Source organism: Muntiacus reevesi, chromosome 3, assembly GCF_963930625.1.
Source record: "Muntiacus reevesi chromosome 3, mMunRee1.1, whole genome shotgun sequence".
In the NCBI taxonomy this organism is placed as follows: domain Eukaryota; kingdom Metazoa; phylum Chordata; class Mammalia; order Artiodactyla; family Cervidae; genus Muntiacus; species Muntiacus reevesi.
In genome coordinates this window covers 27259332-27273224 of record NC_089251.1, presented here as the reverse complement: position 1 = coordinate 27273224, position 13893 = coordinate 27259332, and the positions used below count along the sequence as shown (strand labels likewise).

General features: G+C 58.4%; 1 protein-coding gene across 1 annotated transcript in view; it reads left to right on the top strand.

Moving 5' to 3' along the window:
* HS1BP3 (HCLS1 binding protein 3) overlaps positions 1–12434 on the top strand; it is a 32888-nt gene extending 20454 nt beyond the window's left edge. The window contains exons 5-7 of the mRNA XM_065928621.1: positions 4894–5054; positions 6348–6483; positions 11445–12434. Of these exons, the coding sequence (XP_065784693.1) occupies positions 4894–5054; positions 6348–6483; positions 11445–11712 (565 nt within the window). The 3' untranslated portion in view covers positions 11713–12434. The remainder of the gene's footprint in view (positions 1–4893; positions 5055–6347; positions 6484–11444) is intronic.
* Positions 12435–13893: the final 1459 nt, after the last annotated feature.

Sequence of the window (13893 nt, the reverse complement as noted above, 5' to 3'; positions counted from 1 at the left end):
AAGAGAGAGAGGTCTCTGAGGTCCTGGAGAGGCAGGCTGGGGCTGCTGAGAGGGTGACTCTGGGAAAACGGCAATTGATCGGTGTCCAGGGTAGCCACCTGGACCAGCCAGCTTACTTCATCAGGCCCAGGGTGAAGCCTGCTGGGTTGAAACACAGTGTGAGCTAGACATCCTCCTCTGATCACAGGCCTCTGCTTTGCCCAGCAAGATGGCATCCGAGCTCCACTTTGCAGTTTCTGGAGCATTCCTTATTCCCACCAGACAGATAACGAAACATTCAGAGAGTAAAATGACCGGCCTGGGGTCGCACATAGGTTCTGAATTCTTTTCCAGGGGTCCTCTCTCAGGAACGATCAGAGTCCGTCCCCCCTCCCCGCCTCTTCTGGCCCTGATTTCCCCTCAGACCCTCCCCCTCCTCCTCCATGTACCTCTCATCCAGCTGTCGGGCACTTAGACGTGCCAAGCCCTTCCCACCTCAGTGTTTTCACAGGGCTCTTGCCCATCCCTCTGTCCACTATGTCCCTGAACCCCTGTCCCAGCGAGGCCCGCATGGGTCCACAGCGTCAGTGCCTTTCCTCCGGGATTTTCACAACTCTTATGATCCAATCACTGTGGAAGCCCATTGCCCGGTGCTGCTGAGAATAACTGTCCTGGAATGAACTTCACATGTTCACTTATTGGCACGCTGAGAATTTTCTCTAATTGAGAAAAACAAACAAACAAACTGAATTTAAGATGAAAAGTGCCTTATTTTGAAGCAGGAAAGTTGCATGCTTGGGAAAGAGGTCGATTTCCGTGTCTGGTTTAGCATCACCCTGACTTTGAAAGTTAACAGTCATGTTGTGTGTGAGCCTTTGCTTAGAAGTACCCGCCATCTTCTGTTTAGTCTTAAGAGATGCCTCTTGTCACTCAGTACTCACGGATCCTGGGGCTCTTGGTTCCCCCCCCGCCCCCAGAGGTCTACCATGGGGGCAGGCGCTCCGGGGAACAGTGACACAAGCCCCCTGGGTTGCCGGAGGGGAGGATGCACTCGTGTCAATCACTGTCACAGGGTCGCCTGAGCCCCGTGGAGCAGGGCTGCTCCTCGGCCCGTCAGAGCTGTCAACCGCGGCACCTGCCGCCTCTCATTCAAACTCAGGATGCGGCCTGGCTGGGACATCTGTCTTCCATCAGGCACACACGGCAGGAAAGCTGACATCCGTCCGTGCGCGCACGCATGTACTGCAGCAGCACACTTGCACGTGCCTGCATCCGTCCAGGGACCGCCGCCGCCCACCCCCACCCCGACCACCACCACCTCCCACAGCCCTCCCAGGTCGGGAGCTGCGGTTCTGTCCACTGCAGACCCCTCCGTTTGATGCTCAGCTGCTCCATCCCTGGTGACAGTGGTCTGATCTCCCTTCCTGCCTTTAGAGGAGAGAGAGGTCAGTGGGGGAAACCCGTTATGGCCAGCGACGGGCTCAGCAGAGCTGGGTGGTTTGTCCTGTGGACAGCTGGGTGGACGCAGGTGGAGCTGAGAGGGGAATGGAGGGCGCGCCAGGACCGTGGCCTATGTGTGCAGCCTCATTCTGCGCTCACACGACCTGTGAGCAAGGGGCAGGAACAGGCTTGGAGTCCGAGTGACACCTTATGTGAGATACGCATCCTATCGTCGAATCGGAATTGAGCACCATCCTCACTTGTCCCTTCTACCCTCGGGTCACTTCGGCCGTCCGCGTTTACTGGCAGTTTGCCTGCTGACATTCTCCCTGCTTTTGTCTGCCCCGTCTGGGGCCTGATCATTTCTCCCTAGACCAGGAGCAGAGCTTCCACGGGGGACCCGACCGTGCCTGAGTCATACCTGCCGCAGCCTCTCCCAGATTGAGGGCCTTTCTGCCTGTCAGTCTTCTGCCCTTAGCCCCCGAGATCTCAGCTCACCCCTCCGCCACCTCCTCTCAGAAGCCCTCGGGCCAGGTGGACTCCTTCCTCTGGGCTCTGGCCGTCCCGTTGCCCCGTGTGGTGATGACAGGTGTGTGTCTGTGACTCTAAGCTTCCAAGGACAGTGCCAGGTCTCCCTTGTCTCTGTGCTCTCATCACCCAGCACAGGGTCTTGCCCTTGGGAGGCACTTACTGAGCACTGGGCCATGGAACGCACTCGGAGTGAAAGGATGAGCTCCCTGCAGAAGGGCAAGGGCTGCTGGAGAGACCAGCTGGGGTGCCTGAGAGGAAGAGCCATGGAACAGAGGGTCTCTGTCTCCTGGCATCCCCTCTCTCTTCCCTCCCATTCCCCCCCGCCTTGGGGGAGGAGGTAGAAATTAGTCTGAATTAGAGATATACTGTCACCTTGTCCATCCACCTATCTGTTTGTCTGTCTGTCCATCCTTCCGCCACCCCTCCATTCATCCATCCCTTCATCTAATATTTATTGAGCATCTCCTCTGTACCAGGCACACTACTGAGCACCTAGAGACTGAATCTGGGGCCAGCCAGGACAGGACAGGACCCCAGGGCTTTCAGCCGTCAGAGCTCCACATCTCTTCTTGTTCTTTGTCTCCTCCGGGTCTGCCGGCCGGGATGGAACTGGGTGGGGCTCAGATGGTGCCTGAAAGAGCAGCCCTGTGCGCTGTTAGAGTCGCCTTATTTCAATTCAAGACAACAGAAGATTAAAAAATGTCTCCAGGGAGAAAAACAGGAACATTCATCCAATTTGAGAGGAACACTTACATAGTAGGAAAGCCAGGCCTCATTTGTGCTCGCCGAACCAGAAGTGGGTGCAGGAAGGGAAGTCATCACCATCTCTGTGCAGCTTCTCCCGCGTTAATCAATCATGTCTGTTTACTCTCTTCCTTTGTTCTTCAGACCCTCCTGCCTCTCTCTGCTCCCTCTGGCTTCTGGTCAGTGGGAAGCTCCCAGCCCTTCCCCTGGGGACCCGTCTGCTGGGGAGGCTGCAAACGTGAGGTATCAGAGCTGGTGGTTCGGAGTGAGATAGACCTGCGGATGGTGGCTGTAGGGTGGCCAGGCCCGACCCTGCTTCCTTGGGGGCTGCACCCCAGCTGGGGGGATGCTAGGGGATCTCCATGATTCTCTGCTGCAGCCGCTGCTGAATCCAGGAGTAGGGCCAAGAAAAGGGCGGCTGAGATGGGTAATTGAGGGTCAGTCATGGGGCAAAGCCTGGTCCAGTGGCTCCCGAATACAACTGGTCACTAGAGCCCACAGGGACACAGCAGTGCCCAGGGCCTGCTGCTGGGGTTCTGGCTCAGGGGGTCTCAGCTGGCTGTGACCGCCTCCGGCAGGGCCTCCCTGGTACCCACTTCTTGGGTCATTAGTGCTGCCCTGGCTCCGCCTGGTCTGTGAAACAGAAGGGGAAAGCATACCAGGACGCGTAGGATACCCTGACTCCTTAAGGTGTGTGAGGAAGTGGAGGTGAGGTTTCTGGAGGAGCCCAGGCCCCTTTCACCTCACCGAGCATCACGGGCAGGGCCGGGGGCTGGCCTCGTGGCAGAGGCATGGCCCTGGTGGCCTGGGGCTGGAGCCTGTCTCCCTTGTGCCTGGGATGAAGAAAGAGCAGGGACTGAGTGTGGCTGCTGAGTCTGTGGCCCTATCTGTTCTGTGCCTTTGAGCAGACACCCAGCTTCTCTGAACCACTGTTTCTTCATCTTCCCACAGAGACCTTCCCAGTGGGGTCTCAGCCCTGAGCGTGGAGATGTGTGGGTCCTGCGGTTTCAGGCAGGTACACTCCACCACCTTTCCCAGCTTCTCCCCATCTCTGCCAAGACCCCAAAACTCTCCCAGACATCTAAATCCAGGCCATGGGAATGGCCGCCTCTGAATGCCCTGCCTTCCAGCACCCAGGGCTGCCCCACTGCTATTTTTATCTGCTGCTGGTTAATCTGTGCCCTTGTTTACAGTGGTATCAGCACAGTTTAAATGCGTAGTTATCTCCAGCATGAGCTCAGATGGTGACCTTGGTCCAGTGCAACTGCCCTGCAGGCAGATTGGCCCACGGAAATCCCACTTCCAGTTAAAAGCTTATTTCTGTAGTTTGTAGGAACCTTAAAATGGCTAATTTAGGCATCACCAACAGGGACTGGATCACCTTGTTAAAATAAAACCAAGTTTGTTTATTTACTGGCGGAGTAACTTCCAGTGACGTGTGTAGGTCTGCAGCCTTTGGGTCCCTGGAGGTTGACATGCCCACCCGATCAGGAAGTAAAGCCCTCCGAGGGCCCAGAAGCGTCCCTCGAGCCCCCTCCGGGTTTCCTGCAGCAGAGTCCAGCCCAGAGCAGGACCTCGGCCAGCTAATGAATGAGACATAAAGGGGCCTGAGGGGTGCAGAGCCGATTGGGGTTCTGAGTAGCCAGAGGGTTTCCTGAAGGAGCGGGGGCGGTGTTGCTCGGTGGGACTGAAATGTTTTCTAGAATGATGGCGATTCCACCAAAGAGGTGGATTTGTGCGGGGGAAACGGAGCACTGACCTAGGCCGCCTTCTGTTCTCCCCTGGGCCCAGGCCCTAAGGTTGGTGGCCTCGTGTGTACTTAGCCCCATGTCAGGGCGTCTGTGCAGTGACTCGGAGTCTGGCCCCAGAGAGTGCCGAGGTTGGGCGCCCCGCACGGAGGCCATGTCCTTTGACCTGTGGCCCATCCTGCGGGCCCTTCCGGGCTGGGAGTTGTCTGCAGCGGTTGTGCAGTCCAGACCTGATCTCTGCATGCATCTCCGCAGCGGCCGTTCCCTGGGCACAGGGCTATGCTGCTTCCACCGCAGCGTCTCACCCTCTTGTCGTCAGGTTCTTGGCAAGATCTTTCTTGACACAAACGCCAGCGTGCCCCGCGCCCGTGTGGGTCTGACCAGGGTGCCCCTGGGCCAGCAGGGCTCTCGTGAGAGGTCCCAACCTTGAGTTCTGTCTGTGATTCTCCAGCTCCAAGAAGCCCAAGAAACGTCCCGCAGTGGCCGTGAAGCCCAAAGCCGTGCCCCAGCTCACCATCTTTGATGAGGAGGTCGACCCTGATGAGGGGCTCTTCGGCTCGGGCGGGAAGCCCTCTCCCCGGGGCCACGCAGAGGACTCACCCCCCGCGGACCGTAAGTAGAGCCCAGGGTGTCCTTTAGCTCTCAGGGTCTCCTAGGTGACCCACCAACCTCTGTGAAGGGCGTCAGGCCCACCACACGAGCAGGATGCCAGTCTTGACACGATATGAACTCGCCCGGTGGGGATTTTCTGCTGGAGAAATCTAGTCTTGCACCTTTTGTACCCACAGCCCAGAACATTCTGGGGCTGTTATGTTTATGCTAGTCATCCCTTGGAAGCAAAGGGTAGTTTTCTTTGTTGCTTTGAAAAGTGTGGGTTGTGACCGGTGTAAAAGTATCTTTGTTACCTCCACAGCCAGATGTGGGCACCAGATAGAGAGGGGATGCTGGGACTCTGCGTGGCTCGGATTGTAACAGGAGACTCCGTGTCCCCTGCAGAGACCCCACGAGAGGGTCCAGTTAGGGAGTTGGAGCTGGGTAGCCCTGGCACTTCTGCACTCACCCCTGGGTCTGACCTCTCCCCCCAACTCCCAGGTCTGTGTCCAGGGCAGGGAATTGATGTCACCCATTAATTCAGTGGGCATCGGGCACCCGCTGAGGGCCAGGCTCTGTGCAGGGGCCCGAGAACGCCTGGAAGAGGGAGACGCAGTCCCGGCCTCGGGGTCTCTCATGGGATAGACAGGACATCTCCTGACCATCATAGGGTGGCCTGGGTCTGTAACAGGTCCGAGCAGGATGCCAGTGCCTGTGGGGACCCCCAGGCTGAGGGGCTGCTTGAGTAAGGGATGAATAGAGGAACTGGATCCCAAGGGGTCAGCGGAGTTTTCCACGGCTGCTGACAAAGCCGATTCCAGCAAAGAGGCTGCAGGTGCCTGTCACAAAGGGCAGCGTTGAGCATTGAGACTGGGAGGGGGTGGGGAGCAGACCTCAACTTCCAGAACTGGTGGTTGGCACTCAGTGAGGGCTTGTAGGAAGACGGGCCAAGCCCTGGGGGCTGAGCTAAGAGCGGAGGGGTGCTTGGGGAGCCTGGGGCAGTGAGCTGAGGAGTCAGGTTCTTCCTCAAAGCAGTGGGGAGGCCATGAGGACTTGAAACCAGGGAGGTGCCTCCACGTGGCTTTTGGCCCAGCATGCAGGGAGGTGGGGTTGGGGCTAGACACACAGGTGTGCCAGGCCCCGCAAGTGCCTGGTTCTTCTACACTCTGCCTTGCAGACCGAAGGGACAGCCTTACTCCCTTTCTCTTGGCTGGGCCAGGAGGTTGGGCCAGACAGTCTCCACCCGGCACCCCCCAGGCAGCTGAAGACAGGCTAGCACATCCTCTGACCGCTCTTCTGCTCCCTTCTCTGCAGCCCTGAAGCTGTTTGATGATCCTGACCTCGGTGGAGCTGTCCCCCTGGGTGACCCCTTACTGCTGCCAGCTGCCCCCCAGAGTGGAGGAGCCACACCCCGTGAAGGCCACAGGGAGGCCTCCGAGGAGCTGTTCAGGTACCACTTGTCTCCAGTGACGCTTCCGAGGTCAGGGTGTATACCATGGAACCAGGAACTCTTCCCTGGGTGGTAGCACTTCAGCATCCTTGGGCTCCGAGGGAGGGAGTCCTGACCCATCAAAGGTGGGAGCGCAGAACTTCCCTGGTGGCCCAGTGGTTAAGACTCCAAGCTCCCAATGCAAGGGATCCAGGTTTGTTCCCTGGTTAGGGAACTAGATCTCACATGCTGCAACTCCCCTGATGCAGCTAAATAAATAAATAATTCTTTTTTTAAAAAGTGGGAGCCTGTGGGTGAGAGCTGATTGATCGGAAGGCAGTGAAGGGGATTCAGTGGAAAGGCTGGAGGGAGGGGTCAGGGGAGTGTTAGCCGCTCGGCAAGTTCTAGAAAGAACTTCATTTATGCAAGCAGTTTATATAAAAAATAATTAAGTTATGTAATTCCAAGAGTAAGTATAACTGGCATAAATAGGTTTGAAAACAAATAAAAGTGACTCATGGTACCATACCGCTCACCCGGAGGGAGCAAAGTCCTGATGTTCTGGACAGCAGCAGGGGCCCGTCGGCAGATTTTACAGCGGGGAAAGTGTTAGTCGCTCAGTTGTGTCCAAGTCTTTGTGACCTCATGGACTGTAGCCTGCCAGGCTTCTCTGTCCATGGGATTCTCCAGGCAGGAATACTGGAGTGGGTTGCCACTTCCTTCTCCAGGGGATCTTACAGAAGGGAGAACGAGACTTAATCTGTTACATGGAGGTTGATTGACAGAATGTGCAAGACTGATAGCCACAGGATTCATGCTTGCCTCAGACAGTTTGCCAGGCTCTTTACGTGTTATCCTATTTAATCCTCATAAGAGCATCCTCTTCCCACCCGCATCCCCCACCCCCCACGTAGGTGCTGTTATCTCCTTTTTACAGAAAATGGAGGGTGGGAGAGGTAACTGGCCCAAGGCCATAGGTCCCAAGTGACAGGAAGGGGACCCGGGTCAGCCTGCCTGTGTCCGGTCCTCCCACCTTGCCGGGACCCTGAGCGCTCGGAGGAGGAGAGGCTGGCAGACCGCCTCCCACCTCGGGCCCTGCAGGCTCTCCCTGGGCTCATGGGGCTGCCTTCTCAGCACCCTCGGCACCGTGCATCTCTGCCTCCCATTGTCACGTCATCCACGTGCCCGGGATGCAGACTGAGCCTGGCGATTACAGGACGCCGAGCTATCTCTTTCCAGGAACGGTTACATGGCGCCGGCCTGAGGTCCCGGGAGACTGTCATCCACACCCTCGTTAGCAGCCATGGGCTGTTAGCCCCGTGAGTGCCCGCCGGGCCTGAGTCACTGCGACGGCTCCTTGTCATTACACGTCCCCGAGGCCCCTGGCAGCTGTTCATTCTCATCCTTGCGTCCTCGCCGCTGACGCCGCAGCAGTCCTCCCTGGACGAAGCTGGGATTGTTGTTCTGCGTTTCAGGCGACTCAGAGGCCCAGGGAAGTTCAGTCCCAGGAGCCTCTGCTGTCCTGAGGACGCAGCCTGCGCTAGAGGGGCGGAGCCAGTGGGACCTTTGGGCCCCGTTTGTATCAATATTAAGTCCATTACACATACATCCCAGTGTGACCTCAGCACACAGACACACACACAGACACATACCCCAGTGCAACCTCAGCACACAGACACACACACACAGACACACATACATCCCAGTGTGACCTCAGCGTGCACACACTCACATACCACTGTGCAACCTCAGCATACAGACACATGCACACAGACACACACACACATTCCAGTGTGACCTCAGCGTGCGTGCACACACACACACACACAGGCATACCACAATATGATCTCAGCACACAGACACACACTTTCAGACCCGCATTCTGCAGAATGCTGCGTTGGGGGTGTTGAAAGGTATCACCTGCAAAGGCTTTCTGTGGCCAGAGGGCTGGGGCAACACCAGGGTTAACCAGGACCTTCTGCACCTGTACTATGTGGGCACACGTGGTTCGAGGGGAAGACCACGTTGCATTTCACGGTCCAGTTGGTCCCTGGGACCCTCTCGTGGGTAACGCCTCCTACATCCCCCAGGCCACTCTGGGAGTCACTGCTTTAGAGAATGTGAGTCCCGTGGCCCTGCCTTCACTCCGTCAGACATCTGGTGAAGAAAGAATTACCCTCTTGAGAGCAGGAACCATATTTTGTTTTTCTTTGTGTGCGTCCTAGGACTCTCCAGGTGGTGATCAGGTGTCTTTATGATGAACTTTCTCAAATTCTTTCATCCTCCAATGCTTTTCTCACCCATTCATTCCACAGCTGGCATAAGCCCTCCCGAGCAGCACTGGCAGGCGGCAGGGAGGTGGGGGGTGGGGGTGGTGCATTTGAACAGGGTTTGGAGCCGAGACGCCCCCATTCCTTCTTGCCATGGGGCCCCAGCTTTGGTCTTCAGTTGAGCTCTGTCCTCTGCAGGGACCTGGGGAGGAGGAGTGGGCCAGGGGTCTTCAGACCTCTCCAGCCCTTCAGTGGTTGACCTCACACTTTCAGGGCCTGGAAGAGAGGGGAGCTGAATCTTGCATCAGTGGGAGCTGCTTCTAGCCATGACTCAGGGAAACCAGGCTTCCCTGGTGGCTCAGTGGTAAAGAAACTGCCTACAGTGAGGGAGACCTAGGTTCGATCCTTGGGTCCGGAAGATCCCCTGGAGAAGGAAATGGCAACCCACTCCAGTATTCTTGCCTGGAAAATCCCATGGACAGAGGAGCCTGGTGGGTTACAGTCCATGGGGTCGCAAAGAGTTGGACACGACTGAGCGATGAACACTCTCACTTTCAGGGAGCCCAGTTGGAAATGGGGTGCTGGGTGAGGGGTGCTGGGCGGCCACCTAGATCCCCAGGGCAGCTGCCCCACCTCCTAACTCAGTGAATCCAGCTTCTGGTTAGCTCAAGAGCATCACTGCTATGCCCAGCAGTGTAAATCCTGAAATCTGATGCAAGCTTTTAGCTGCCATTCTGTTTCCCTGTTTGAAGGTAGTCCATCCCCTCAGAGCTTTTCCTGGGCACCCCGCCTCCAGTGGAGGATGTGGGATGAGCCAACACCTGTCCAGGGGAGCTTGAGGAAGGGCAGCTGCTTGGAGGGAGCCCGGACAGCTGAGCTGAGCTCACCAGGAGCAGCCTGTCTCCCAGTAATGCCTTCAGGGATTGCCTGGAAGTCACTCCTTCAAGGCCTAGCTTGGGCCGATCGCTCTGGGTCTGAGGGACCCCATTTTGCTCACTTCTCTGCCCTGCATAGGAAGTTCTTCACTCTCCTGGTGGGTCTGTGACCCATCACGGGAGGTTGACCCGGGAAGCGGGCAGGTGATAGCTTCTTTAGTAGCTGGTACCTGGCAGGCAGCCCCTCCCAGGAAGGGCACCTCCACCCTTGTTCAAGCTTCTGCCAGGTCCTGTGTTGCCAGGAGTTGTTTTGACCAGAGGACCCGCCCCCCTGCTCCTGCCAGTATTTACTCAGCCCAGCCGGTGTCTGAGCTGGATCCGGTTCACTGATGGGGAGATGAAGGGCCAGGTGGGGGGGGAGTGGCAGGATGAGAAAAGGAACTGCACTCTGCCTGCTGGACTGTGTGTCTTGCACCTGGAATTCCAGTCCCATGGGGGTGATGCCACTTATTCCCATTTGGTGGATGGGGAACCAAAGCCTGAACAGGCCATGTGGCCTGTGTGAGGCCCCCTGGTCTTCTGCCTCCAGCAACTGTGGCCTACCCACCCCGTCCCCAGCTGGCTGTGGGCCCCCGGCCGGGCCCTTCATCCTTCTGTGCCCCTAGTTTTCACATCTGCAAAGTGGAGCTAATATCTGCTACCAGACAGTGTCTTGTGATTGTTGTTGTTCAATTGCTGAGTCGTATTTGGTTCTTTGCCGCCCTTGTGAACTGTAGCACGGCTCCCCGTCCTTCACCGTCTCCCAGAGTTTTCTCAGATTCCTGTCAGTTGAGTCATCTAACCATTGACGCTATTGATGCTATCTAACCATCTCATCCTCTGCTGCTCTCTTCTCCTTTTGCCTTCAGTCTTTCCCAGCATCAGGGTCTTTGATTACTAGATGAATTAATGGATGGGAGATGGCTGTGATGTGTGGGTACTCAGCACCACGTGGATTGGGTGGGGGGTGGGTTGAACAGGTCTTCAGGTGTTGAGTCCCTGCACGAGGCGCTCCCTTGGACAGAGTGCAGAGCAGGGTGCCTTTCTTTCCTGCCATTCAGGACTTGGGCTGGTCCCGTGTGACCGTCACCCTGCATCGGCCTTCAGTCCCACCCACCGATGGGCTGTCCAGTCCAGGGCGTGGCCAGCTCCAGCCCTCTGGGGAGCCCTGTCCAGCGCAGAGGTAGCCCACTGGGCGACACAGTGAGCAGGCAGACCCCAACCCATCACTACTCAGAGCCCCTCATTCATTCTTTCTCTGGCCAAACTGGGGTCTGGATGGGAGCTCAGCTCCTGACATCAGCCTTATTGGTTCCAACTCGGGGCCCGTCACATGCTGTCACCTCAGGCAGGTGGCTCAGCCTCCTGGGACTTGAGCGTCCACCTCTGCGGGGCAAAGATGGGGCTGAACTTCCCCAGGGGTCGTCAGGGAATGAAACAAACTCCTTGGCCCAGAGCAGGAGCTCCATATGTGGCAGCTGTTAACTTCTTGAGGGGCTGAAGGAAAAGTCACCTGAGGAAGCCAGCTTGTCTAGGGTGGGGTCCCCCGAGAAGCCATTCTACAGAGGATGCTGAGAGGCCAGCTCTTCTCACCCTGGCCTGTGGGGCTGCACAGAAGGAGAGGGTTGCCCTTCTGTTCCTCCCCAGGGGCAGGGCGGGCGAGAGGGCCAGGCTGGGGGGGAGGGTGGTGTGTGAGGCAGGGGGCACCGTGCCCTGCAAGGACTGCCTGCCTTGGCTGGGGAACCTTGTCCCTGTTGCAGCAGGCTCTGCCCAGGGACTTTTCTCTCTGTTTCTCTAGAGTCGAAGAGGACTTGGACCAGATTCTGAACCTGGGGGCTGAGCCTAAACCCCAGTCCAAGCCCCGGCCCAAACCCAAGCCTCCAGTGGCTGCTAAGCCAGCGCTGCCCAGAAAGCCGGCCGTGCCTCCCAGAGCGGGTCCGCCTGAGGCTGCAGCCACGCAGCCTCGGAAGCAGCAGCAGCAGATCCAAGCCATGGATGAGATGGACATCTTGCAGTATATCCGGGACCACGACGCGCCTGGCCAGGCTGCCCCCAGCCTCTTCTGACCACCCCCCAGCCCCCAGACTGTGCCCAGGCCAGCAGACCCTCTCCCGTGGAGGGGTGCCTGGTGAGGGGCGGGCTTTGCCCTGCAGGGCCGGAACCGTTCTATTCCCAAGGGAGGGAGGGTGGAAGCCCGGGTCAGAGGACCCCTGTACTGCCTTCTTCCTTGTTCTCAGGGCTTGCGGGGTCATGGAACCCTGCACAATGCGGAGAGCAAGGTCACCAGAGGAACACTGGAGCCTCAGTTGTCTCAGCCACATGGATGGGAGGGGGCAACACGTGGGGAGGCTTGTTCACCAGGAGCCCAAGCCCCCAGGATGTCATGGGACTGTGGTGGAGGGGCAGGGAGGCTCTGCTTAGGGCAGGGAAACTTTTCTGCCACTCGTGCCCAGAGTCTGGCAGCCCCAGCACAGGACGGGAGGCCTGGCCAACTTGGGGTTGGGGTGGAAGTCCCAAACCAAGGCGCTTTGCAGTCTCTGGTCAGCAGGGCCCCTGGAGGCCTGCAGGCACTTGGGAGAGCCCCCAGGAGAAGGATACTGAGTGGGGCCTGGAAGGGCCTGGCTGGGATGGCTGGCCCTGAGCCATCTCTGCATACCAATGGGCTGAGCAGGGTGCCAAAGCTCAAGGGAGACTGTCAAGCCCGGCCCTGCCCCCGGGGTGTGGGCGGCCTGACAGAGCTCTCCGCCTCCACCCTCTTCCTTTCCTAGGGAAGGCCTGGCCAGACCACAGCCTTCTTGGGCCTCAGGCCACAGGACCAGTGTCCGCCATCACGGCTTCGAGCAGAGTGGGCCCCACGTCCTCCAGGTCCACCTGCGGCCCAGTTGCCCCTCCCTTTCACGGCGGGCCTGGACTGGCAGCTCTCGGGCTGCTCTTGAAGGCTCCCTCTGTCCGGCCGTGGATTTGTCTGTCAGGCCTCCCCCCGGCCGGTCCTTGGGGTCTGGACTTACCGGCCTTCCGCCCATGGGAGCCCCCTTCCCAGAAGCAGGTTCTGCTGGGCCCAGCAGAACCAGTCAGTGCCTTAGACTTCTCCCCGAGCCCCACGCCCCAGCATAGGGGTCAGGGTGTGCCGCGGCGCTCAGGAAATTCGCCATGAATGAGTGATGTTTAATGGAGGAAACAATGCCTTTTTTGATACATTCTTCACATTCAGAGTTAGTCTTTAACTAAACACAGGTTTTTAAGGAAATGCAACCATTGTCGTCCCTGGGGTTGTGCTGCTTGACAAGAGGATTGGAAGGTGGGGTTTGGGGCTAGGACCCCAGGCCCTTCCTGATCTGGACCAACACCAACCCTGAGGGAGTCCCCCCACTGACCAGGGCTGGTGTCAGAGTCTCTGTAGCACCCACCGCCCTGTGCCAGGACCCACAGACAGGTGGGAGCACTCAGTCTGTCCTGCAGCTCATGCACCCTCGTGAAAAGTCTGTCGGCTCCCCCCACCTGGGCCAGAGTGAGAAGAAACAGGTGGCTCTGGGGTCCCCTTCTCCCCGCCTTACCTTGCCCCGAGGGCGCTCTCCCCGGGGACCCCCAGCACGTACCACCCCTCTTTCCTCTCACCACCAGGCCTTCACACCCCCATCCCTCAAGCACAGGTGGATGCCCCCACCCAGCCCTGGGGTGTGCACCTGTCTGACTGCAGGAGGGCCCCCGAAGGAAGCCACAGTGGTGGGTGAGGGGCCACCTCGGGCTCTTTCCCCTCTGTGTTCTCTCCTCTGGACCGATCCTCCCTGGCCCCCTCCACTCCACCGCGCCCCCCGCCCCCCCACACATGTGACACAGGAACAGAGGGTGTTGCTGGCAGCAGCCCAGTGTGGGGAGTGCTGGTCCTCTGGTGGGGTCCCAGGCAGAACCCACTACTCTGGGGGGGCTTCGTCCACTGTGAGCCTGGCCTCCTCCCAGGTGGCCGGCCCCTGGGACCCCCCCTCAGCAGAGATGCGTGCCACCGGATACGGATGCTCTGTGACCCACCAGCCAACCCAAGACCCGGTCATCCAATAAAAAGTCTGTGTCAGGGCTCATCCCGTGTTTGTTGGTGGCGATCTTTTCTGTGCCCGGGCTGACGGAGAGCCACGTGGGGGCTGTCGTTACAACAGTGGGCTCAACAAGGGGAGCTGCCCCCGAAGGACCTGGGGGTTGTTGAGGCTTCCAGGCGGCTGCTGGATAGGGAAGGGGCAGGCAGAGCCAGGATT